This window comes from Erythrolamprus reginae, chromosome Z (assembly GCF_031021105.1).
Source record: "Erythrolamprus reginae isolate rEryReg1 chromosome Z, rEryReg1.hap1, whole genome shotgun sequence".
NCBI lineage: Eukaryota > Metazoa > Chordata > Lepidosauria > Squamata > Dipsadidae > Erythrolamprus > Erythrolamprus reginae.
This window is the reverse complement of record NC_091963.1, coordinates 123,964,358-123,991,508: the sequence shown is the minus strand read 5'-3', so window position 1 is coordinate 123,991,508 and position 27,151 is coordinate 123,964,358. Positions and strand designations below refer to the sequence as shown.

Genomic DNA, 27,151 nt, shown 5'->3' with positions numbered 1-27,151 from the left:
CTGATTTTAAGATGATTGTATTTAGGAATGAAAACGGGAGCAAAATATAGATTTCATGAAAAAAATATTTGTGAAAGAGAAGACTTAAGTATGTTTTCCGTTAGACAGCCATTTCTTATCTCAATATATAGTGTAATAAATATATTAATGTTGAAATGTAGGTGTTACATCTAATTTCTATTTTGCTAAAGGTTACTACAAGTAATTGTAGCTTTTTAATCATTTCATATAAGTTTATTTGTGTGGTTCTCTGAATTCCCCCTATGTGTCCAAATATGTAAACTGTAGTTCATGAGGCATAAATGATAATAGAGTCGTTAGTCTTTAGGTTAACAAACTTTTTGGGATTTTCCCATTCTTAGGCAAAACTTAAGCAGGTTTTGTACTTTGCTTTGTAACCCTTTGAATAACCAACTTCCATAAAGCAGCTTTGATATCCTTATTTCTCATGCTATAGATCACAGGGTTCATCATTGGCGGCATCACAGAGTAGATCACTGTAAGGACCTCATCCCAAGTGTAAGAAGACCCCACATTTGTTATGAAATGGGAAATTATGGCTGTACTGCATAATAAGCAGACAACAAGGAGATGAGGAATGCAAGTAGAGAAGGCCTTTTGTCTATTGGACATTGATGACATACTTAGTACTGTCTTAATGATTTTTACATAGGAAATGATAATTAACATAAAAGAAACAACACCAAACAAAGTACCAAGAAGGAGAACCCATAATTCACTGAATTTGGGGTCGAAGCAGGAAATTTTCATGAGGTGTGGGGCTTCACAGAAGAACTGATGGATAACTGTGGAACAGAAAGGCAATGAAAAAAGGGTTCCTGCATTCATGGCAGCATTAAGGAAGCCTACCATCCATGCACCCCCTGCCATCTGGAAGCAGTTTGCCCATTTCATCATAGACATATAATGCAAAGGATGGAAGATGGCCACATATCTATCATAGGCCATAGCTGTGAGAAGGAAAAGGTCTGATGACAGGAAGAAAACAAAGAAAAACATTTGTGCAGCACATTCATAATATGATATCTTTCTTATATTCATGAGGGCACCAACAATTGATCTGGGAATGGTGACAGTGGTAGATCCCAGATCAACAATCGCTAAATTGATCAGAAAGAAATACATTGGTGTCTGAAGATGGTTGTTCATTACTACCAGAATGATAAGGAGAAGATTTCCTGTCAGTATAATCAGATACATTATGAGGAAAACTACAAAGTGCAAAATCTGGAACTCCCGTTGCTCAGAAAATCCCATAAGCAAGAAATCCATGATGATGGTTCTGTTTGGCATTGTTGAAATTTTAACTGAGAGAGAAAATCATATCAATTTAACAAATTTTCGCATTGAATATAATTCTATTTTGCAAAACTGTACACTTCAACTAATCAATTTTCATTTTGATATGACCACTTCCATAACATAAAACCTACATAACTTCAAGTTATTTCTTCAGTAGCGATGTCCTTATTAAGGAACCAATTCTGCAGGGAAAAAAATATAATATAGTACAATAGGTTATTCTCTTATTTAATCATAAAAATTCCAATCTTGTTTAAACCTGGAGTTCAGATACAAATTTGCTTTCCTGTAATATGTAGAGTCATTGTAAACATAAATTGTCATTGTACACCATAAAATTGTCAACTCCTCAACATCCTAAAGATATTAAATACTTCAGGAAAGATTACAAGCCTAATTAGATTTTTTAGGTATAACTGAGGGAAAATAAGGTCTGTTATTTTGGCATTTTAATGAAGTTTTAATTTTTAAAAAACAAAGGTGATGTAAATTTTCCTGTGATGATCCCAATTATACACCAACTATGCAATTTTAATGGTAATATGAAATCTCCTGTGCCATAAAATGCCATGTCTTTCACTGAAAAGATAATTCCTCATTCCAGCCGTCATTTATTAAAGAAGTTTCAGAGAAGAATAATGTCTCATGGTTATATTTATCAAATGTTAGAGGAGCATTGGATGTTTTTCATATCAGCAGGGAATATTGATTTTGCAACCTTTGAAATTTTAGACATACTCTGTTTCCCCAAAAGTAAGACATAGGAGAGGTTTCGTTTTATAGCATTCCCAAATGGAACATATATACTACTGCTGTCCATAAATTGCATCCCAAAATGCTGCATCAATCAGATTTAAAACACATCCAACAGGCATCCAACATGTAGCTGCTTGTTTGGATGTGTTTTTGCTGCAGCAGGATCACATCCTCCCTTATACCGTAATTTTATATATGGTAGGGGGTCTGCTGCATCTTTCGGATCAAGAATTGACATGTCAATTCTTGGAACGGATCAGAAAGATGCATCGGTATACCTTGACAAGAAGTACTCATTCAAGAACAGTGCAAGTAAGGGGCGTACATAAGTGCACTGGTGTGCCTTTCGTCCCCTGTCCAATTGTCTTTCCTTTCTCTCACTTATCATATATATTTTCTTTCTTTCATATATCCTCTCCTCTAAGTTCACTTTACCCTTATATATATTACTAAATGTCTATTTTTCTTCCTATGTATTTGTGTATTGGACAAATGAATGAATAAATAAATAAATAAATAAATAAAAAATAAATTGCTAGACATGTGAGATATGGGTCAATGATTCTGAAAGAAATTGAGTCACAACAAATTGAACAGGAAATTAAGGGTTTGGATTATTATGATGATGTCCTAGAAGATAATGACATAACTATCATTGAATAAATTTTACTTTCTGTTCAAACCGTAAATATTGGTAAATGTACCATACCATTAATTGTTGTATATGGAAATAATGTTACGGTAGTAGTAAAAAATTCTTCATAGGATGCGGTTTGTATGTTTATGCTGGTTTGTGATGACAACTACTGTACAGTATATAATAAATGTTCAATTTTTTTGTTCAGCAATAAATGTAAATTCTTCATTGAAAAAAATAAGATGTCCCCTGAAAATAAGGCGTAGCACATCTTTGGGAGCAAAAATTAATATAAGACATTGTCTTGTTTTGGGGAAAACAGGGTACATTTTTCTTCTACTATTACAGAGATATTATCTACAGCCATGGGATATATTCCGGGATGTGAATTGTAAAGAAAAAGTTCAATATCTATTCATGAGGACAAAACTAATATCTCAGTTTTTTCATTGAAAATGTTACATTTCTCCTTTCAGACTTTATCCTATTATCAAAATTATGAATAAAATAGCATTAAAACACCTTGGTTAAAATTCATGAAAAAACATGATACCTTTTTGAACCTTTCTTGAATCATTTATAAAAACTTACTTTTTCCTCATTGATCCTTTTAGATTGATAATGAAAACAATCATACAAAATCAATCTATGTCTCTTTTTTCTTTTGTTTGTTTATATTTCTTTTACAATCTCTCGAAGTTTTTTGGTGGAAGATTTATAGCATACCTCTAGCTCAATCACAAATACATGATGTAGATTGATGGAGAAAAAGCTAGCATTGAACACTGTAAATTAGAGAATTATATAATGAAAATGAATCCTTAATTAGGATCCAGAGATTATTGCAGTTATTCAAAGATAGATTTAAATTTTAAAAAGAAAAAAAAAAGAAAAAACTTCCACACTGATGTATCTTTAAACTCTTATTCTAAAGCTACTATTCTTGTAATCCAGCAGTTACATGCTGCAAATCACAAATGGCTTCCTCTTCAACATTTGGTAACTACATCCGTAGGGAACATGGCCACAACATTAAGGACTTCTATACACAAAGGAATGGTTGCACAATCACAACTGTAGTGGAGGAAAATGTCATTCTCCAGGGCATTGCAAGAACATCATATTTACTTTCAACAAGAGGAATGTATAGTAGAGATACACAATATTACTGAGAGCAATATTATTTTAGTGGATAGTGGAAGTTGAATACAATGAATAGTGGAAGTTTCTTTTTTCCTTAATTAAGGATTAATATAATACCTGATGTTTTTGATCCTTGCCTTTAGTTTTCCAAAATATGTCATGTCCCTTAAAGATCACTATATCTATCCCAATAACAGACCATTATTTGCACTATGAAAGGCAGTTTAAATAAATATATATGGTTGTAGAAATGAGTTTGTTTGGTGAGGCTCAAACTTCTGGCAATCGTCTGTCAGCAGAATTAGCCTTCAATGCTGCATTCTAGCCATTGTACCACAATGAATCTTAATTGATTGATCAAAGGAGATTGTCCTGTAGAGACATATCATTGCTACCCATCTTCTAGATATAAAAGTTAAAGTTGTGTTAAGTTATTCCTGAACCGGGAGAGCCATGTTAACAAGGTCAGCCAATGAATAAGCATAACAAATAAGTCATCCAATGGGACCTAACCACTTCTGAGTCTGTGTTAGGATTCTGTCCATAACAATTGGGTTGGCAATATATTGGCTGCAGGTGTTCCAGACTGCCACAAGAGGGAGCTAGAGTTCACAACTTATTTCTCTGGCATTTTCTTTCTGTTTCTCTTTGTCTGGCTATTCACTTATATATGCTCTGCAACTTTCTGCAATCTCTCTATATCAGTGGTCCCGAAACCACAGCCCGGGGGCCGCATGCGGCCTGCTGAGGCCATTTATCTGGCCTGCGGGTGAGTCTGTCGGCCTGGAGAAACCCCCGTGGGCTCTGAGCCCTGCCCAGCTTTGCTGGCTGTGTCCGGGGACCATGCCAATGTCCCCTGTAAGGCGTGCTGCCACGCAAACAAAAACAACCCCCGTGCAGTCTTTCCAAGGCCGCACTGGGGAGCTGGGCATCGGAGTTGGGGTGGGGAGTGACAAGGAAAGTGCGGGGAAGTCTTGCACCAGTGAAGGTTCGCACGCGCCTATGCGCGCGAGCTCCCCATTCCACTGCCAGCCTGCCATGCACCTGGGGGGGGGGAGGCTGAGCACTGTGCCGCTAACTTTAAAAAGGCTCAGTGGCTCCCTCTCCTTCCTCACCGCCTGTGTCTATCACTGGCGCCTCCCGCCAAGGTGGGGATTGCACCCAGAGGAGGTGGTGAGTCTCTGTGCCCGCTCGCTGAGGCACCTCTGTATCCGAAGCCGGAGTGACAGCGGCGAGAAAGTCCCCCTCGATCTCATCTCACTCAAGATAAAGGAAGGCCTGCCGAAAGCTGAGCCGGGCACAACACACACACATACATGCACACACCTGCCTCCTCCTCCTCTTTGAGTTGCCAGCTCCCGTTTTCTGAATGGGAATTGAATTGGAGTCTGGGGTCGGGGGGGGGTTAGAGGCTTGTCAGGCGAGTTCTCTGTGGGAAGAGGGAGGGGGAAAGAGGGAAAAGACAGAGAGAGAAGTGGGGAGAAAGAAAGAAAAGGGAAAGAGAAGGGAAAAAGAGGGAGGGAAAGAGAAGTGGAGAGGAAGGAAGGCGAGAGGGAAGAAGGAAGGGGCAGAAAGAGGGAGAGAGAAAGGGAGGGAGAGAGGAAGAAAGATAGCAAGAGAGATAGTGAGAAAGAGAGAAAGCAAGAGAGAGAAAAAAGGAGAGGAAGGAAGGAGGGAGGGAAGGAAGGAAGGAATGAGAAATGGAGAGAAAAGGAAAGAAGGAAGGAAGAAGAAATGGAGGGAACAAGGAGGGAAGGAAGGAAGGAAGAATGAAATGAATGGAGGGGCAGAGGAAGGAAGGACTTTTTTGGGGGGTGTAAATTTTTTAATACTTTTCTCTCAACATACATTCAAACAATACAGTGTACCATCTAATTTTCCATGAAGAAAATGCGGTATTTTGTTAGTAACTAATATCAATCATCAAAAAAGTTGCAAACTTTTTTTCCCTAAAGTTGTCATCCAGGTACATACTTTTCTTTTAATTAAATTCCCTCCTTAATGTTCCTTCAAAAAGTACAACACCAATTATATTTCTAACATATTAACCATTATGACAAAGTGCTTCCTTCTTTCTTTATACATTTTTCTATAAACCAAGAAAACCTTGTATAGCCAATCAGAAAAGAAAAGACAAAAGAAAAAATTAAATTAAATTAAAAACAAAACATAAACTTTTGTGAATTTCAGACTTCCCTACCCCTCTAAATAGTACATTCCCATTTTGTTTTTTACTTTAAAATAAGGTATGTGCAGTGTGCATAGGGACTTGTTCATAGGTTTTTTTATAGTCTGGCCCTTCAACAGTCCGAGGGACCGTGAACTGGCCCCCTGTGTAAAAAGTTTGGGGACCCCTGCTCTATATTGTAGTTATATATTACAGAAAAATTGTGCTCAGGCTTGATATCTTTGCTGATTATGACAAAGACAACTGATAAGAAAGATTATGTACTTGGTAATATTTGGATTGTTATTCTGACATTATGTGTATGACTAGACTGCTTATAGGAATAAGTTATTTCTCAAAGGAAATTTTAATTCAAGTTAGTATATTTCTGTGTGGTTGGGGAGTTATGCACAACTAATCTCAATCTAAACATTTCTGTGTGTGCACAACCTTGGTAAACAAGGATTACTCTGCTCATACATTAACACTGGTTATGGGCCCAGAGAGATATTGAGAGTTAGTGTAAATATTCAATTTCATATTCAGATAGCTAGCTTGTGGTTTACTGTTAAACTAACAATGGCACAGAGAACTAGCTTATCTCTGATAAGCCAGTTAGATGGAACAAGTTATGTTTCCTGATCTATCAAGTACAGCTTATGAATGCGTAAAGAAGGATCATGGACTGTGGTTAATTACTCACCAGATGTTACACCTTGGAATCTAACAAATGATGAAGATAAGAAGAAAATAGCTGACTTTAACTATGATAATGAAAAGGATGTTAGCATTATTGGACTGACCGTAAGTGATCTTCAACTGGTCCATATTTGTGGTGAAGTGTCTGCTACCAGGTGTTGGAATATCTTAAAGAGACTTTATGTTTGAGATAGTGTTGGTGCACACATACACCTTACACATAAACTGTTCAGAGCACATTTGTTTGTTTGTTTGTATTTATATGCCTCCCCCCCTCTGAGGATTCTGATGACTTTGTTAAAAAGTGGTGACATGTTCGCTAATTTGGAGTTTATGAAGAGAACATTACTAGAGCTACATGAAAAAGAACTGATTTACTCAGAATTGCATTGCTTATATTATTCTTTCTTCTTTGGATGACTCTTATGATGGTTATGTATCTTCACTGGAAATTTTGACCAGAGATGAACTGACATTGACTGGGATAATTGGGAGACTGTTAGAAAAATTTAGATGAAGGCAAGATAGAAATCAACTGAGAGAGAAACAACACAGGAAGAAAAACTTCCTATATTGTTAGGAAATGTTATGGATCTAGGGCTAAGGTTCATACATTATCCATGATAATCCATTAGATAATGCTAGCTTGGTTTATGAAAATAGAAAGCCTCGTGACAAATGTATTCATTTGCTCCATAGATGTATGAATTTTAAAATTTTAAAGAAAACTGTTTAGTTATCTAATGGTATAAAATTAAAACCTTGTGGAAGATATTTAAATTGTAATGCTTGCAATGAAGAGCAAGGTAACTCCTGCAAACAGGTTTAATAGATTTAGTTTAGGTGGAGCCTGTTATACTGTATATTGAGCATTTTTCTAGATATGGTTTCTGTTATCTGATGAAAACAAAGGCAGAAGCATACCAACATCTTGTAAACTGATTAAGGTTTATTGAATGAAAAAAGAAAAAGAAATTGGTTTATTTAGTAACAAATAATGGCACTGAGTTTACCAATAAGAGATTTGTAGATATGCTAAAGAGAGCTGGTATTGAAGATAAATGTTCTGCTCCTTATAGATCATAATGCATATATTGAATGTAGAGATCAGACATTACAGGCTATTACTAGAGCTATGATTTCAGATTCTGGTTTACCAGAGAAGCTCTGGAGTGAAGGTATAATGTGTGCTAACCATGTTTTGAACAATGTAGTGAATGCAATATTAATAATATTAATATTTTATGTTTCAGCTTTTTGTCTTGCATGGATTTTCTGTGTAGGTAGATATTAAGGTCCATGGCTATGACCATGTGGTGCCACTGCTATATGTGCTCAGTGACCCCTCAGAAGGTGCAAGCCTGCTGGAGATCCTGGTTTAGGGCCTCCTTGAAGTATTGGACAAAGAGGCAATATGGCCAATCTCTCAGCTTCCCCACCACTCTTTGGAATTCCCACATTATTCTCCATAGTGGGTGGAGCTTGTCTCCAAGGATGAAAATGACACTGACCATAGCCAATAAGGACTGAGTCTTAAAACTATAGAGTCCCCCATGGGTAATGCCCCTCTCTTTTGGCTCAGTCCTTAGCCTTAGCACATGTGCATTGCTCTCTTCTTTCAAGGCTAGCCAGTTCTGAGGTGAATTTTTTTCTTCACAATTGTCATCTGTGAGTACCAATGAAAATGAGATCATCTTTAACATCTGCCTACTCTGATAACATTTTTGGGTTGAGGCAGGCAATGGGCTTTGGTCCCACCCTGAGCTAAGTCTCCAGCCAATGATAGCTGTCACAATTGCCCTCTTTATTAATTCCAGTTGTGCAGGCATCAGTGATTCCCCTTCCACCCTTTTCCTGGGTTTGGAGATCACCAATTAAATCTTCAATCTCACAGGGAGAGAGGCTCTTAATACAGCTGTTCCTGTCATCAACTCATCAAGCTGCAGAAGTCAAGCACTCAAGCAGCCAATTACCTCTCCCTCTGGCTGGGGTTTGGGCCCAAAATAGCTGGATCAGCTCCCTCATAGTTTCTTCAACAATGAGCATAGCGATTGGGCCCATTTGGCCTTTTTTACTTCTGCATTGTCTTTCTGAAGCTGCTATCACTGCCGAGGCCTTCATTGCCGATAATCAGCTGTCCTACAGCTTGCTTTCAAGTCTCCATTGTCAACTGATGAGGAGGTGTTTTCCTGAGGTGAATGGAGCAGCATGGCAGTCCAACAGCCATTTTAAATATATTAGAATACATTACTGTAGAGGTGGCGATTTTGAATAATTACTGTGGAGGCAGCCATTTTGACTATATTATACTGGTGGTAGCCATTTTCAATATATGAATCTTCTGATGACCATTTTGAACAAATTATTTTGCCATCTGCCATTTTTGCACAATAATATACTATTATCAAGCAATATATAATGATAATTATGATTGGCAGCTGAGATTCATAGCCATTAATAAGGGGGGCAGTATCCTGGAACCACCCAGGAGTACAGTCACCAATGATGCCAGGACCACGTTGAGATTACCCAAGGCATTTGGTCTGTTTTGGAAACTGCCTTCAACATCAGTTTCTTTGAGCTCCAGACAGACTTCCTGGTCCTTCAGAGTTTTCACTCTTTACTCTTTGGACAATATGTATTAACCTTGATTGATAATGTGACAGCTAAACATTATCTGTATTAATTATCACATTGATAGGGAGAAGGGTACCATCTCAAAATGATTGATGGCTGAAGCCAAGGTATTAGGGCTATGGGTGGAGAAACATCTGCTTTCCATCTCATCAGAACATATTTCAGGGATAGCCAACATGACATCAGATTGGCTGAGCTGTCATGATGTGGATTAGATGGAGTGGTGTCTTCATCTTTTCCTTTTCCAATGCTGAGTGGAATGATATGTTCAACCCATTATGGACCTTTTTGCTACCCTGCAAAACAACTTTGGGGTCAGAGGGAATTGACACTCTTTTACATCTGGCCTCACAGCCTACTTTATTTATTTATTTATTTATTTATTTATTTATTTATTTATTTATTTATTTATTTATTTATTTATTTTATTTTATTTATTTTATTTTTTGTCCAATATACAATACATATGGAAGAGACTAGACATTAAGTAATATATTATGTGCTCCCTCCCATTCCCCTCCTGCCTAAGGTGATCCACAGAATACTGGACCTATGAGCCGAGGTGATCCTGCTGGCCCCCCCACTGGCCAAGGACCTCATTTCACTGTTGGTCACTCCACCATGGAGGATTCTGCCGACAGTGGTCGCTTGCCCAGGGGTAAGTGCAGCATCATGATCCACACTGGCTGCAGCTGACCACTTGGCACTTGAGTGGCTCACTCTAAAGCATCAGCAAGTGCCAGAAGACATCATTGAGCTCATGTTGGCATCTCATCGACCTTCCATGGAATGGATCTACTTGGCAACGTAGTGAATTTTCCAGTCATGGTGTCTCCAGGAAGGCTGCTTCCCTGTCTATCATCAAGGTTCTTCAGTTCCTGAAACAGGGATTGTTTAAGGGTCTTTCCACAAATACCCTCCACTGCCAGGTGGCTGCCCTTGCCATGGTCCTATCATGTCATTTGGGTGGGGAGTGGTTTCCAGTGTCTCACCATCCACTTATAAGTAGATTCCTTAAAGGTGTTGTTAATATCTGTCCTTCAATGGTGCCCATCCTAGGACTTGGCAAGGTACTCATCCTGGGACTTGGCAACCATGCTTAATGCTCTCACTCCGTCTTTGTTTGAGTTGCTGGAAGATGCTTATCTTTACCATCTAATGGTAAAAGTAGTCTTCCTAATGGCAGTTACTTCTGCCAGATGTATATTGGAGTTGGCAGCGCTCTCTGTACGCTCTCTTTGTATTTTTTATGATGATAGAGTTGTCTTAAGATTAGATCCTTCTTTTACACCAAAAGTCAACACTTCCTTTCACAGGGTGCAGGAATTTGTACTCTCAGATTTTTGTACATAGCCCACTAAAGAACAGGAGAACTTGTGGAACACTCTCGATGTCTGACGCATCTTAGACACTTACACCAGATGAACTTCCTTCATCTGATTATCTATTTCCTGGGTGTTGCAGTTGGCCGGAAGACTTCCTCCACTATGGTGAGACACTGGATCTGGGCAGCCATTTCAGTTATCTATGAACAATTGTCTCAACTTTTTCCAGCTCCTTTGACTGCCCACTCAACTCAAAGCAGTGCCACTATTGCAGCCTGGTTGGTGTGTGCTTCAATTGCTGTGATATGCTGGGAGCAACTTGGGCATCTCCACTCATACAGCATTATAAAGTAGACCAATTTGCTTCTAATGAGACATCATTTCTTTGGAGGGTGCTTGAACAAGTGGCAAGTGGTTTGAACTTGCCCAACCATCTATAAGAGCCTTCCCAAGGGGTGAGGGTTTGGTATGTCCCATCCTTGGAGGCTAGCTCCCACCACTAGGGAGAAGGTGCATTGGATATTGTGATAAATCTTTCTCGTAGGGTGGAGCTTGTCTCCAAGTTCCTCCCTTCTATTATATAATTTTTCCTGGCTGGCTACCCCCACATTAGACTTCTTATTATATAAAGCAGCATGTTGAGTCTGTCTTAGTCCTTTGCATAAAAGAGTATTACCCATGGAGGACCCTATTTATAGTTTTTCAGACTCAGTCTATGGCCAGTATCATTCCCATCCTTGGAGACTAACTCCACCCTATGAAAAAAGGTGTGTCATGATAGCCAATGTCCCTCTCCTTCTCAGGATGGCCCTTGTACTTGATGTCTCTGATCTCAGCTTCTGCCTCTTGTCCCTGGCCTGTGTCTTTGAATTGTGTCCTCAGTAGCTGCAGGAACTCATTGGTATCCTGGATTTAGGAGGACAGTGGAGCCACCCATTTTTCTGCGTCACATCCATGTTGTCAATGATGGCCAAAATCATTTTCTGATTGGACTGGTACTGGACTTCATAGTGATTGAGGTGTGACTAGACGTGGTTCAAGAAATACATAAGCTCCCCATGACTCCCATAAAAAATGGCTCTGAAGTATTGGTGGTGGGGGCGAGTCTGGCAGTGCTGGAGGCAGTGGAGCTGAGACTGGCTGGGGAAATGATGCTGGCACCCATTGCCACTGGATTCACCCTTGGCGGGGGTAGTATTCCCAAACAGGGGGGATTTGCTGTCCACCTGGGTGAAGCTGGCCCAATTGGTGAATTTTTCTGGCAGTGCTGCCAGGGACTGACTTCTCAACAGCAGCTGGACACCCTATTTTCTGGAGATCCAGGGGCCTCATAGTTGTCTATTCAAAGACCATTGTGCACACCACTCAAGTGGTGAGCTGGTGTTCCTGGAATGCCGGACGGCTGGCAAGGTCCTCCTCAGCCTTGTATAATTCCTGATGCATTGGCCAATTCACTGGCTTTGGACATGCAAGACATCTAAGTAGGATAAAGAAATATTGTATGGATAATACTATGGGTTGGAACACAGATAAAGATATGATAATGGAATTGATTATGTATTAGAAAAATAGTATGTATGATTATCAAATATGACAGGACAACCCTGCAGAAAATATATATTGTTTGTGGGATTTTTTTGGGGGGGAGGGATGATATTATATCTACCATTAATTACAGAAAGAAACTTAACTATTCATTATTTGCTAAAGCAATATTCTACTTTGTACCAAAACTATACATTCCTCTTGTAGAAAGTAAACATTATGTTCTTGCAATGCTCTGGAAAATGACATCTGCCGCCACTAGAGTTGTGATTGTGTAACCATTCATTTGGGTATAGTTGTCCTCAATGTTCTTGTCATGTTCCCTATGGGTGTAGTTAGCAAATGTTGAGGATGAAGCCATATCTGATTTGCAGCATGTAATTGCTGGATTACAAGAATAGTAGCTGTAGAACATCAGTGAGGACATTCTTACTCTTTTCTTAAAAAAATATTTTTGAATAAGTGTAATAATCTCTGGATCCTAATTAAGGATTCATTTCCATTGTATAATTCTTGTATTTATTGGTGTTCGATGCTAGCTTTTTCTCCATCAATTTGCATCATGCAATTATGCTTGAGCAAGGAATGTACTACAAAACTTCCACAACAAGACTTCAAGAGGTTGTGAAAGAAATATAAACAAATAAAAGAAAAAAGGAGCATAGACTGACTTGAATGTGTTTTTATTATTAACTTAAAAGGATCAATGAGGGAAAAAGTAAGTTTTAAAAATTATTATTTCTTTCTTATTCAAGAAAAGTTTAACTGCCTTCTTAGGAGTTATAACAAAGGATTGTTGTTGTTGTTGTTATTGTTGTTGTTGTATTAATAGTTTTGATAAAAATAGGATAAAGTCTGAAGGGAGAAATATAACATTTTCAATGAAACAACTGGAGAGCAAATTTTTTGTTAATGGACAGATATGGAACTTTCTGTTGATAATTCATATCCTTTAGTATATCCCAGAACTGCCGATAATATCTCTGTAACAGTAGAAGAAAGATGTATCTCTGAAATTTCAAAGGTTGGCAAAATCGATATTCCCTCCTAATATGAAAAAAAAAATCAAATGTTCTTCTAATATTTAATCATTATAACCATGCTACTTTTTTTCTTTGAAATTTCTTCTCTAATTAAAGGAAATTGGTATGAAGAACTTTATCTTCAAGACATGGCCTTTTATGACATGGGACATATTACAATATTATTTATGACATAGGAACTATTACATTATGTCAGATTAATATCTGACAGCTGTAGCTAGGGAGACATTTGCACTGGCTTGCCTAATGCACCAATAGCAACCCTACTTGGATCAGGAGGCTTTTCTCACAGTGACTCATGCCCTTATCACCTCACAACACAGTCTACATGGGGATATCTTTGAACAGTATTCTGAGACTGCAGCTGGTCCAGAATGCAGCCACGCAAGCTCTTGGGGGTGCAGCTAGGTATACCCACATTACAACAACTCTCTGTGAGCTGTACTGGCTCCAATTAGTCTCCAGGCACAATTCAAGGTGTTGGTCATTACCTTTAAAGCCCTACATGGCTTATGGCCAGACTATCTTTGAGGCTGCCTTCTACCACATAGCTCCCATCTACTGATAAGGGCCCACAGGGTGAGTCTTCTCCAAGTCCCATCAGCCAAACAGTGTCGGCTGGCGGGGCCATGGAGGAGAGCCTTCTCTGTGGCGACTCCAGCTCTCTGGAACCAGCTACCTCTTGAGATTTGGACAGCCCCCACCCTACTGACCTTCCAGAAAGCCATAACAGGCCTGAGGCCATTGATTGGATGGTGCACCATCGAGATTGGGCCATAGATGACATGTATGGTTCTTTTAATATTGATTTAAACTGTTTTTAAATTGCTTTTTAGATGTCCTAGTTTATAATACAGTATATGTTTTATTTGTTGGTTATGAGCCACTCAGAGTCTCTAGGGAGTTGGGCAGCATATAAATTAAATCAAATAGACAAATAAATAAACAAATTATAAAATGGTTGACGTATATCTGGGATCATATCATCACAAAAAACATATACATTTTATAAAAAAATTAAACCTTCAGAAAAATGCCAGAATAAGAGGTCTCATTGCCCTTCCATTATATATGAAGAATCTAAATAGACTTGAAATCTTTCCTGAAATCTTTTGTATCTTTAGGAGTTCAAGTAGGTGACAATTTTATGGTGCATTATAACAAATTATGTATGCAATAACTGTATTTTACAAGAAAACAATTTTATACCTTAATTCTAAATTTAAACAAGATTGGAATTGTATGATTAAATAAGATATTAACCTATTGCAGTAATGTTATATTTTTCTCCTGCAGAATTGATTCCTTAATAAAGGACATCACTACTAAAGAACTAATTTGACGTTATATAGCTTTTATGTTATGGGAGGGACCATATCAAAATGAAAATCAGTTAGCTGGAGTGTACAGTTTTGCAAAATAGAATCATATTCAATGGGAAAATTTGTTAAATTGATATGATTTTCTCTCTCAGTTAAAATTTCAACAATGCCAAACAGAACCATCATCATGGATTTCTTGCTTATGGGATTTTCTGAGCAACGGGAGTTCCAGATTTTGCACTTTGTGGTTTTCCTCATAATGTATCTGATTATACTGACAGGAAATCTTCTCCTTATCATCCTGGTAGTTATGAACAACCATCTTCAGACACCAATGTATTTCTTTCTGATCAATTTAGCGATTGTTGATCTGGGATCTACCACTGTCACCATTCCCAGATCAATAGCTGGTGCCCTCATGAATATAAGAAAGATATCATATTCTGAATGTGCTGCACAGATGTTTTTCTTTGTTTTCTTCCTGTCATCAGACCTTTTCCTTCTCACAGCTATGGCCTATGACAGATATGTGGCTATCTGTCATCCTTTACATTATATGTCTATGATGAAATGGGGAACTTGCTTCCAAATGGCACTGGGGGCATGGATGGGAGGCTTTTTTAATGTTGCTATCCATGCAGGAACCCTTTTTTCATTGCCTTTCTGTTCCACAGTTATCCATCAATTCTTCTGTGAAATTCCACACCTCATGAAGATTTCCTGCTTTGACCCCAAATTTAGTGAAAACTGGGTTCTCCTTTTTAGTACTTTGCTTGGTACTGTTTGTTTTATATTAATTATTATGTCATATGTAAAAATATTTAAGACTATATTGAGCATGTCCTCAGTGGCCAGTAGACAAAAGGCCTTCTCTACTTGCATTCCCCATCTCCTTGTTGTCTTTTTATTCCTTGGCACAGCCATAATTTCCCATTTCATATCAAATTCCGAGTCTTCTTACAATTGGGATGCAGTCCTTGCAGTGATCTACTCTGTGATCCCTCCAATGATGAACCCTGTAATATATAGCATGAGGAATAAGGATATCAAAGCTGCTTTATGGAAGTTGTTTAATCAAAGGGTTACAAATCAAAATACAAAACAGTTGAAGCTAGAGCAACATCTCTCAGCTGTGGATAGGGGGGCTTTTGCGCATGTTCGTCTTGTCTATTAGTTGCAGCTCTACCTGGACCAGGAGGCATTCCACACAGTCACTCACACCCTCGTCACCTCTTGCCTTTACTATGCCAATGAGCTCTACATGAGGCTACCCTTGAAGAGCATTTGGCGACTTCAGCTGGTACAAAATGCAGCAGTATACGGAATTGCAGATATACCATATCACACCAATTTTACATGAGCTGCATTGGCTACCAGTTAGTCTCTGGATGCAATTCAAGGTGTTGGTTATCACATTTAAAGCCCTAAATGGCTCAGGGCCAGACTACTTATGGGACCTTCTTCTGCCTCATACCTTGCTCTCGCTAGTAAGGGCCCACAGGGTCAGCCTTCTTTGGGGCCCATTCGCCAAACAATGTCAGATGGTGGGGCCCTGGGGAGGAGCCTTCTCTGTGGCAGCTCTGACATTTTGGAATCAACTGCTTCCAGACATCCATACTATCTGCAATCTACCAATCCTCCAGAAAGTTATTAAGCTCTGGCTCTTCCGGCAAGCCTGCAATTAAGACTGTGTGTATATAAGGTTTTAGGCTTTTATGCATTTTATAATATTGCTGTTTTATCCTTGTTGTATTTTTATTGCTTTTAGTATTTATAATTATTGTTAGCTGCCCTGAGTCCCTTTGGAATGATGTATAAATACAAATAATAAATAAAAAAAATAAAATTATAGTACTGTGTTTGGACATACTGTGTTTCCCCCAAAATAAGATATCCACCAAAAATAAGTTTTCCCCTCCAAAATAAACCCTCCTCCTGAAAATAAGTCCTCCTTGAAAATATTTAAATCCATGCCATCTCTGCCATTTCCTCTAGTTAGTGTTAGGGAGAGAGCGCTGGAAATTAGGTAAAACAGCAAGAGGAATCCTCTCTTGCTCCACACACCTCAAAATAATAAGATGTCTCAGAAAATAAGGCCAAGCACTTATTTTGGGATTCAGAAACATAAGATGGCATTTTACATAGTCCAAAGAATCACACATGGGCTACTTTTTCACTTATCTTTTCTACAGGTTTGCAAATGTGAATGCACGCTTCCGTGCATGTCATTACAATTGCACATGCCACCTCCATACATACACACAGACTCCTGCTCATACCTTTTACTCACATGCACATGTCTTCTGGAATAGCTTTCCACCAGAATTCTATATAGTTCTAAACTTAGCAGAATAGTAGAAAAATAATAGGGCTAGAAGAGATTTTGGAGGTCTTCCAATCCCCTGCTCAATAGGGTTGCATTCTTGGTTTGTTTGAATTTGTTTTTATCTTCCCTTCCCTTGTCAGATTACTGAATGTAGATAAGAATTGAGATGAATCATGAACACTTGTTCACTCAATGAAGTGTAGAACATACACAGTGATACCTCTATCTAGGAACACCTCTACATACAAACCTTTCTAGATAACAACTGGGGGTTCAAGATTTTTTTTGCCTCTTCTCAAGAGCCATTTTCCACTTACAAACGCAAGTCTCTGAAACTGTAACCAGAAAAGGCAGGCAGTGGCCTCCATGGGGGTCTCTCTAAGAATCTCTTGGGAGGAAACAGGACCGGATAAAGCCTCTGTGGGGTATCTCTAGGAATCTCCTGTGAGGAAACTGTTGTGTTTGGGCCTGGGCCAGCTGTTGCCCCCACCGATGGGGGAGACGCGGCACACAGTGACTGTGAAAGCCTGGCTGACAGCCAGGATGATGCAGCAGACAGTCAGGAAGATGGGGCTGACAGCCAGAAAGATGTAGCAGTCAGTCAGGAAGATGGGGCAGAGAGCCAGGAAGAATTGGCAGACAGTTCAGGGGAAGGGGCTGGCAATTCGTCAGACAGTTTATCCTCTCTCAGTTCATCTGCAGGACAATACATTAATTTACGCAACCGTAGGGCCTTGCAAAGAAGGGATCACTTTAAGAAATAGGATAAGCACACCTGGGCTGGGTGTGGTTCCCTTAATGAGGGCTAATGGCATAAAATGGGAATGGGGCCAAGGCAAACTGTGGCTGATTATCTGGGGGGTTTGTGTGGCGTTGTTTGTTCCTGCTTTGAAGTTCCTGCTCTTGGATTTCAACTCAGCGTTCCTGTCATCGACTCATCAAGCTGCAGGAGTCAAGCACTCAAGCAGCCAAATACCTCTCCCTCTGGCTGGGTTTTGGGCCCAAAATAGCTGGATCAGCTCCCTCATTGTTTCTTCAATAATGAGCATAGCGATTGGTCCCATTTGGCCTTTTTTACTTCTGTGTTGTCTTTCTGAAGCTGCTATCACCGCCGAGACCTTCATTGCCGATAATCAGCTGTCCTACAGCTTGCTTTCAAGTCTCCATTGTCAACTGATGAGGAGGTGTTTTCCTGAGGTGAATGGAGCAGCATGGCAGTCCAACAGCTATTTTAAATATATTAGAATACATTACTGTGGAGGTGGCGATTTTGAATAATTACTGTGGAGGCAGCCATTTTGACTATATTATACTGGTGGTAGCCATTTTCAATATATTAATCTTCTGATGACCATTTTGAGCAAATTATTTTGCCATCTGCCATTTTTGCACAATAATGTACTATTATCAAGCAATATATAATGATAATTATGATTGGCAGCTGAGTTCCGGTAAGCTTAGCAACAGCTAAGCTAGCTCCCAAACATTATTTAAAATGCACAGGCATGGTTGATTAGACTCCCAAGGCCAACAAGGCAAAAAACAAGTATTCCACAAGCCTGGAGGTGGGGTCAGAGGCTTCAATGTATTGCATACAGCTAGAGACAGATCCCCTGCCAGGGATGAGAACTCAACAACTACAGAATGCTCCAAAGCAGCAAAAAAAACCTCAGAGTGTGGACATAAGGATTCCCCCCACCCCGGGACAAAAACCAACACAAAGCAAAGGAATCCAAGGGTGTTCACGGAGATTCTAGACACCCTAGCTGCCCATCTCAGGGCCATACCCATGTGCGTCCAATGCTACTTGGATGATAGCCTCATCGAATCTTCCTCTGCATGCCAAGAGGAGGAGAATGTCCAGGTAGTACTCAATACCCTCAGACTCCACAGGTTCCTCATGAACTTGGGCAAGAGTCAATTCTCTCCAGCTACAAAACTGACTCACCTAAGTGTGATCGTTGACTCTCTGGAGTGCAAGGTGTACCTGTCCCAGGAGAAGAGTGATGACTTATTATTATTATTATTATTATTATTATTATTATTATTATTATTATTTATTGGATTTGTATGCCACCCCTCTCTGCAGACTCGGGGCAGCTAACAACAGTGATAAAAAACAGCATGTAACAATCCAATACTAAACAACTAAAAAACCCCTTATTATAAAACCAAACATGCATACAAACATACCATGCGTAAATTGTAAGGCGTAGGGGGAAATAATATCTCAGTTGTCCCATGCCTGATGGCAGAGGTGGGTTTTAAGAAGTTTACGAAAGGCAAGGAGGGTGGGGGCAATTCTAATCTCTGGGGGGAGTTGGTTCCAAAGGGCTGGCACCACCACAGAGAAGGCTCTTCCCCTGGGTCCCGCCAAATGACATTGTTTAGTTGACGGGACCTGGAAAAGGCCCACTCTGTGGGACCTAACTGGTCGCTGGGATTTGTGCAGCAGAAGGCAGTCCCTGAGATAATCTGGTCCGGTGCCATGAAGGGCTTATTGGACTCTGTTCACCATGTTCTGAACCAAGGACTGATTCCTCTGGATTAGTTGTCATCTCTCCTCGGCAAAATGATATTGGCCATTCACATTCTTCCCTGGGCTCACTTGCATTCCGAAGACTTCCAATGGTTTCTGCTTCCATTTCAACGAGTGGGATGTGGCACCTCAAAGACCAAAGTATGGATTCCTGCATCCATCCACAGATCCTAGTGTGGTGGAGATCCATAGCCATTTAAGGGTGGCAGTATCCTGGAACCACCCAGGAGTACAGTCACCAATGATGCCAGGACCAGGCTGAGATTACTCAAGGCATTTGGTCTGTTTTGAAAACTGCCTTCAACATCAGTTTCTTTGAGCTCCAGACAGTTTTCCTGGTCCTTCAGAGTTTTCACTCTTTACTGTTTGGACAATATGTATTAACCTTGATTGATAATGTGACAGCTAAACATTATCTGTATTAATTATCACATTGATAGGGAGGAGGGTACCATCTCAAAATGATTGATGGCTGAAGCCAAGGTATTAGGGCTATGGGTGGAGAAACATCTGCTTTCCATCTCATCAGAACATATTTCATGGATAGCCAACAAGACATCAGATTGGCTGAGCTGTTATGACATGGATTAGCTGGAGTGGTGTCTTCATCTTTCCCTTTTCCAATGCTGAGTGGAATGATATGCAAAACGACTCTGGGGTCAGAGGCAATTTACACTCTCTTTTACATATGGCCTCCCTCCCCTTCCCCTTCTGCCTAAGGTGATCCACAGAATACTGGACCTATGAGCCGAGGTGATCCTGCTGGCCCCCCACTGGCCAAGGACCTCATTTCACTGTTGGTCACTCCACCATGGAGGATCCTGCTGACAGTGGTCGCTTGCCCAGGGATAAGAGCAGCATCCTGATCCACACTGGCTGCAGCTGACCACTTGGCACTTGAGTGGCTCACTCTAAAGCATCAGCAAGACGTCATTGAGCTCATGTTGGCATCTCATCGACCTTCCATGGAATGGATCTAATTGGCAACGTAGTGAATTTTCTGGTCGTGGTGTCTCCAGGAAGGCTGCTTCCATGTCTATCTATCATCGAAGTTCTTCAGTTCCTGAAACAGGGATTGTTTAAGAGTCTTTCCCCAAATATCCTCCACTGCCAGGTGGCTGCCCTTGCCATGGTCCTATCATGTCACTTGGGTGGGGGCTGGTTTCCAGTGTCTCACCATCCACTTATAAGTAGATTCCTTAAAGGGGTTGTTAATATCTGTCCTTCAATGGTGCACAGGTACCCATCCTGGGACTTGGCAACCATGCTTAATGCTCTCACTCCGTCTCGGTTTGAGTTGCTGGAAGATGCTTATCTTTACCATCTAATGGTAAAAGTAGTTTTCCTAATGGCAGTTACTTCAGCCAGATGTATATTGGAGTTGGCAGTGCTCTCTGTACGCTCTCTTTGTATTTTTTATGATGATAGAGTTGTCTTAAGATTAGATCCTTCTTTTACACCAAAAGTCAACACTTCCTTTCACAGGGTGCAGGAATTTGTACTCTCAGATTTCTGTACACAGCCCACTAATGAACAGGAGAACTTGTGGAACACTCTCGATGTCTGACGCATCTTAGACACTTACACCAGATGAACTTCCTTCATCTGATGATCTGTTTCCTGGGTGTTGCAGTTGGCCGGAAGGCTTCCTCCACTATGGTGAGACACTGGATCTGGGCAGCCATTTCAGTCATCTATGAACAATTGTCTCAACTTTGTCCAGCTCCTTTGACTGCCCACTCAACTGAAAGCACTGCCACTACTGCAGCCTGGTTGGTTTGTGCTTCAATTGCTGAGATATGCCGGGAGCAACTTGGGCATCTGCACTCATACAGCATTATAAAGTAGACCAATTTGCTTCTAATGAGACATCATTTCTTTGGAGGGTGCTTCAACAAGCAGCAAGTGGTTTGAACTTGCCCAACCATCTATAAGAGCCCTCCCAAGGGGCGGGGGTTTGGTATGTCCCATCCTTGGAGGCTAGCTCCCACCACTAGGGAGAAGGTGCATTGGATATTGTGATAAATCCTTTCTCGTAGGGTGGAGCTTGTCTCCAAGTTCCTCCCTTCTATTATATAATTTTTCCTGGCTGGCTACCCCCACATTAGACTTCTTATTATATAAAGCAGCATGTTGAGTCTGTCTTAGTCCTTTGCATAAAAGAGTGGGTATTACCCATGGAGGACCCTATTTATAGTTTTTCAGACTCAGTCTATGGCCAGTATCATTCCCATCCTTGGAGACTAACTCCACCCTATGAAAAAGGGTGTGTCATGATAGCCAATGTCCCTCTCCTTCTCAGGATGGCCCTTTTACTTGATGTCTCTGATCTCAGCTTCTGCCTCTTGTCCCTGGCCTGTGTCTTTGAATTGTGTCCTCAGTAGCTGCAGGAACTCATTGGTATCCTGGATTTAGGAGGACAGTGGAGCCACCCATTTTTCTGCGTCACATCCATGTTGTCAATGATGGCCAAAATCATTTTCTGATTGGACTGGTACTGGACTTCATAGTGATTGAGGTGTGACTAGACGTGGTTCAAGAAATACATAAGCTCCCCATGACTCCCATAAAAAATGGCTCTGAAGTATTGGTGGTGGGGGCGAGTCTGCCAGTGCTGGAGGCAGTGGAGCTGAGACTGGCTGGGGAAATGATGCTGGCACCCATTGCCACTGGATTCACCCTTGGCGGGGGTAGTATTCCCAAACAGGGGGGATTTGCTGTCCACCTGGGTGAAGCTGGCCCAATTGGTGAATTTTTCTGGCAGTGCTGCCAGGGACTGACTTCTCAACAGCAGCTGGACACCCTATTTTCTGGAGATCCAGGGGCCTCATAGTTGTCTATTCAAAGACCATTGTGCACACCACTCAAGTGGTGAGCTGGTGTTCCTGGAATGCCGGTCGGCTGGCAAGGTCCTCCTCAGCCTTATATAATTCCTGATGCATTGGCCAATTCACTGGCTTTGGACATGCAAGACATCTAAGTAGGATAAAGAAATATTGTATGGATACTATGGGTTGGAACACAGATAAAGATATGATAATGGAAATGATTATGTATTAGGAAAATAGTATGTATGATTATCAAATATGACAGGACAACCCTGCAGAAAATATACATTGTTTGTGGGATTTTTTTTGGGGGGGGGATGATATTGTATCTACCGTTAATTACAGAAAGAAACTTAACTATTCATTATTTGCTAAAGCAATATTCTATTTTGTACCTCTACTATACATTCCTCTTGTAGAAAGTAAACATTATGTTCTTGCAATGCTCTGGAAAATGAAATCTGCCACCACTAGAGTTGTGATTGTGTAACCATTCATTTGGGTATAGTTGTCCTCAATGTTCTTGTCATGTTCCCTATGGGTGTAGTTAGCAAATGTTGAGGATGAAGCCATATCTGATTTGCAGCATGTAATTGCTGGATTACAAGAATAGTAGCTGTAGAACATCAGTGAGGACATTCTTACTCTTTTCTTAAAAAAATATTTTTGAATAAGTGTAAATAATCTCTGGATCCTAATTAAGGATTCATTTCCATTGTATAATTCTTGTATTTATTGGTGTTCGATGCTAACTTTTTCTCCATCAATTTGCATCATGCACTTATGCTTGAGCAAGGAATGTGCTACAAAACTTCCACAATAAGACTTCAAGAGGTTGTGAAAGAAATATAAACAAATAAAAGAAAAAAGGAGCATAGACTGACTTGTATGTGTTTTTATTATTAACTTAAAAGGATCAATGAGGGAAAAAGTAAGTTTTAAAAATTATTATTTCTTTCTTATTCAAGAAAAGTTTAACTGCCTTCTTAGGAGTTATAACAAAGGATTGTTGTTGTTGTTATTGTTGTTGTTGTATTAATAGTTTTGATAAAAATAGGATAAAGTCTGAAGGGAGAAATATAACATTTTCAATGAAACAACTGGAGAGCAAATTTTGTGTTAATGGACAGATATGGAACTTTCTGTTGATAATTCATATCCTTTAGTATATCCCAGAACTGCAGATAATATCTCTGTAACAGTAGAAGAAAGATGTATCTCTAAAATTTCAAAGGTTGGCAAAATCGATATTCCCTCCTAATATGAAAAAAAAAATCAAATGTTCTTCTAATATTTAATCATTATAACCATGCTACTTTTTTTCTTTGAAATTTCTTCTCTAATTAAAGGAAATTGGTATGAAGAACTTTATCTTCAAGATATGGCCTTTTATGACAGGAAATATTACAATATTATTTATGACATAGGAACTATTACATTATCTCAGATTAATATCTGACAGCTGTAGCTGGGGGGACATTTGCACTGGCTTGCCTAATGCACCAATAGCGACCCTACTTGGATCAGGAGGCTCTTCTCACAGTGACTCATGCCCTTATCACCTCACAACGCAGTCTACATGGGGATATCTTTGAACAGTATTCTGAGACTGCAGCTGGTCCAGAATGCAGCCACGCAAGCTCTTGGGGGTGCAGCTAGGTATACCCACATTACAACAACTCTCTGTGAGCTTTACTGGCTCCAATTAGTCTCCAGGCACAATTCAAGGTGTTGGTCATTACCTTTAAAGCCCTACATGGCTTATGGCCAGACTATCTTTGAGGCTGCCTTCTACCACATAGCTCCCATCTACTGATAAGGGCCCACAGGGTGAGTCTTCTCCAAGTCCCATCAGCCAAACAGTGTCGGCTGGCGGGGCCATGGAGGAAAGACTTCTCTGTGGTGACTCCAGCTCTCTGGAACCAGCTACCTCTTGAGATTTGGACAGCCCCCACCCTACTGACCTTCCAGAAAGACATAACAGGCCTGAGGCCATTGATTGGATGGTGCACTATCGAGATTGGGCCATAGATGACATGTATGGTTCTTTTAATATTGATTTAAACTGTTTTTAAATTGCTTTTTAGATGTCCTAGTTTATAATACAATATATGTTTTATTTGTTGGTTATGAGCCACCCAGAGTCTCTAGGGAGTTGGGCAGCATATAAATTAAATCAAATAGACAAATAAATAAACAAATTATAAAATGTTTGACGTATATCTGGGATCATATCATCACAAAAAACATATACATTTTATTAAAAAATCAAACTTTCAGAAAAATGCCAGAATAATAGGTCTCATTGCCCTTCCATTATATATGAAGAATCTAAATAGACTTGAAATCTTTCCTGAAGTACAGTGATACCTTGTCTTACAAACTTAATTGGTTCCGGGACGAGGTTCTTAAGGTGAAACGTTTGTAAGACGAAACAATGTTTCCCATTGGAATCAATGGAAAAGTAATTAATGCGTGCAAGCCCAATATTCACCCCTTTTGCCAGCCGAAGTGCCCGTTTTTGCACTGCTGGGATTTCCATGAGGCTCCCCTCCATGGGAAATCCCACCTATGGACTTCTGTATTTTTGCAATGTTGTAGGGGAATCCCAGCAGGGGAGTCCGAGCATTGCAAAAATGAGCGCTTCACTGGCAATGGAAGTCCGGAGGTGGGGTTTCCCAGCGAAGGGAGCATCAGTGAAATCGCAGCAAAGCAAAAACACCGAAGTTCTCGAAACCCCACCTCCAGACCTCTGTGTTTTTGCGATGCTGTGATTTCACTGAGGCTCCCCTTGCTGGGAAACCCCACCTCTGGACTTGCGTTGCCAGTGAAGCACCTGGTTTTTGTGCTGCTGGGATTTCCCTGCAGCATCACAAAAACACCGAAGTTCGGAGGTGGGGTTTCCCATGGAGGGGAGCCTCGGGGAATCCCAGCAGCGCAAAAACGGGCGCTTCCCAGCGGCGGCGGTGGGTTTGTAAGGTGAAAATAGTTTGTAAGAAGAGGCAAAAAAATCTTAAACCCTGGGTTTGTATTTCGAAAAGTTTGTATGATGAGGCGTTTGTAAGACAAGGTATCACTGTATTTTGTATCTTTAGGAGTTCAAGCAGTTGAGAATTTATGGTGCATTATAACAAATTATGTATGCAATAACTGTATGTTAAAAGAAAATAATTTTATAACTGAATTCCAAGTTTAAACAAGATTGGAATTGTATGATTAAATAAGATATTAACCTATTGCACTAATGTTATATTTTTCTCCTGCAGAATTTATTCCTTAAATAAAGGACATCACTACTAAAGAACTAATTTGATATTATGTAGCTTTTATGTTATGGGAGGGACCATATAAAAATGAAAATCAGTTAGCTGGAGTGTATAGTTTTGCAAAATAGAATTATATTCAATGCGAAAATTTGTTAAATTGATATGATTTTCTCTCTCAGTTAAAATTTCAACAATGCCAAACAGAACCATCATCATGGATTTCTTGCTTATGGGATTTTCTGAGCAACGGGAGTTCCAGATTTTGCACTTTGTGGTTTTCCTCATAATGTATCTGATTATACTGACAGGAAATCTTCTCCTTATCATTCTGGTAGTTATGAACAACCATCTTCAGACACCAATGTATTTCTTTCTGATCAATTTAGCGATTGTTGATCTGGGATCCACGACTGTCACCATTCCCAGATCAATAGCTGGTGCCCTCATGAATATAAGAAACATATCATATTCTGAGTGTGCTGCACAGATGTTTTTCTTTCTTTTCTTCCTGTCATCAGACCTTTTCCTTCTCACAGCTATGGCCTATGACAGATATGTAGCTATCTGTCATCCTTTACATTATATGTCTATGATGAAATGGGGAACTTGCTTCCAGATGGCAGGGGGTGCATGGATGGGAGGCTTTCTTAATGCTGCTATCCATGCAGGAACTCTTTTTTCATTGCCTTTCTGTTCCACAGTCATCCATCAGTTCTTTTGTGAAGTCCCACACCTCATGGAGATTTCCTGCTTCGATTCCAAATTTAGTGAAATTCGGGTTCTCATTTTTAGTGCATTGCTTGGTGTTGTTTCTTTTATGTTAATTATCATCTCCTATGTAAAAATCTTCAAGACTATATTGAGCATGTCCTCAGTGGCCAGTAGACAAAAGGCCTTCTCTACTTGCATTCCCCATCTCCTTGTTGTCTTCTTATTATGTGGTACAGGTTTATTTTCCCATTTCATATCAAATTCTGGATCTTCTTACATTTGGGATGAAGTCCTTGCAGTGATCTACTCTGTGATCCCTCCAATGATGAACCCTGTAATCTATAGCATGAGGAATAAGGATATCAAAGCTGCTTTATGGAAGTTGTTTAATCAAAGGGTTACAAATCAAAATACAAAACAGTTGAAGCTAAAGCAACATCTCTCAGCTGTGGATAGGGGGGCTTTTGCGCATGTTCATCTTGTCTATTAGTTGCAGCCCTACCTGGACCAGGAGGCATTCCACACAGTCACTCACACCCTCGTCACCTCTTGCCTTTACTATGCCAATGAGCTCTACATGAGGCTACCCTTGAAGAGCATTTGGCGACTTCAGCTGGTACAAAATGCAACAGTATGCGGAATTGCAGATATACCATATCACACCAATTTTACATGAGCTGCATTGGCTACCAGTTAGTCTCTGGATGCAATTCAAGGTGTTGGTTATCACATTTAAAGCCCTAAATGGCTCAGGGCCAGACTACTTATGGGACCTTCTTCTGCCTCATACCTTGCTCTCACTAGTAAGGGCCCACAGGGTCAGCCTTCTTTGGGGCCCATTCGCCAAACAATGTCAGCTGGTGGGGCCCCGGGGAGGAGCCTTC

The 27,151-nt window shown here is 40.1% G+C and overlaps 3 protein-coding genes across 3 annotated transcripts; 2 read left to right on the top strand and 1 right to left on the bottom strand.

Annotated features, from left to right (window-relative positions):
- Positions 1-369: 369 nt before the first annotated feature.
- On the bottom strand, positions 370-1,314 carry LOC139154070 (olfactory receptor 14A16-like). The gene has a single exon (XM_070728500.1). It carries the CDS (start codon positions 1,312-1,314, stop codon positions 370-372), a length of 945 nt encoding a protein of 314 aa, XP_070584601.1.
- Positions 1,315-14,763: 13,449 nt separating this feature from the next.
- Positions 14,764-15,771, top strand: LOC139154069 (olfactory receptor 14I1-like). The gene has a single exon (XM_070728499.1). It carries the CDS (start codon positions 14,764-14,766, stop codon positions 15,769-15,771), a length of 1,008 nt encoding a protein of 335 aa, XP_070584600.1.
- A 9,978-nt stretch (positions 15,772-25,749) lies between these two features.
- On the top strand, positions 25,750-26,757 carry LOC139154067 (olfactory receptor 14I1-like). The gene has a single exon (XM_070728498.1). It carries the CDS (start codon positions 25,750-25,752, stop codon positions 26,755-26,757), a length of 1,008 nt encoding a protein of 335 aa, XP_070584599.1.
- The last annotated feature ends 394 nt before the right edge of the window (positions 26,758-27,151 follow it).

Bases quoted from the DNA above. Each gene is read 5' to 3' on its own strand.
- LOC139154067 (XM_070728498.1), top strand. From the start codon at position 25,750: ATGCCAAACAGAACCATCATCATGGATTTCTTGCTTATGGGATTTTCT.
- LOC139154070 (XM_070728500.1), bottom strand. From the start codon at position 1,314: ATGCCAAACAGAACCATCATCATGGATTTCTTGCTTATGGGATTTTCT.
- LOC139154069 (XM_070728499.1), top strand. From the start codon at position 14,764: ATGCCAAACAGAACCATCATCATGGATTTCTTGCTTATGGGATTTTCT.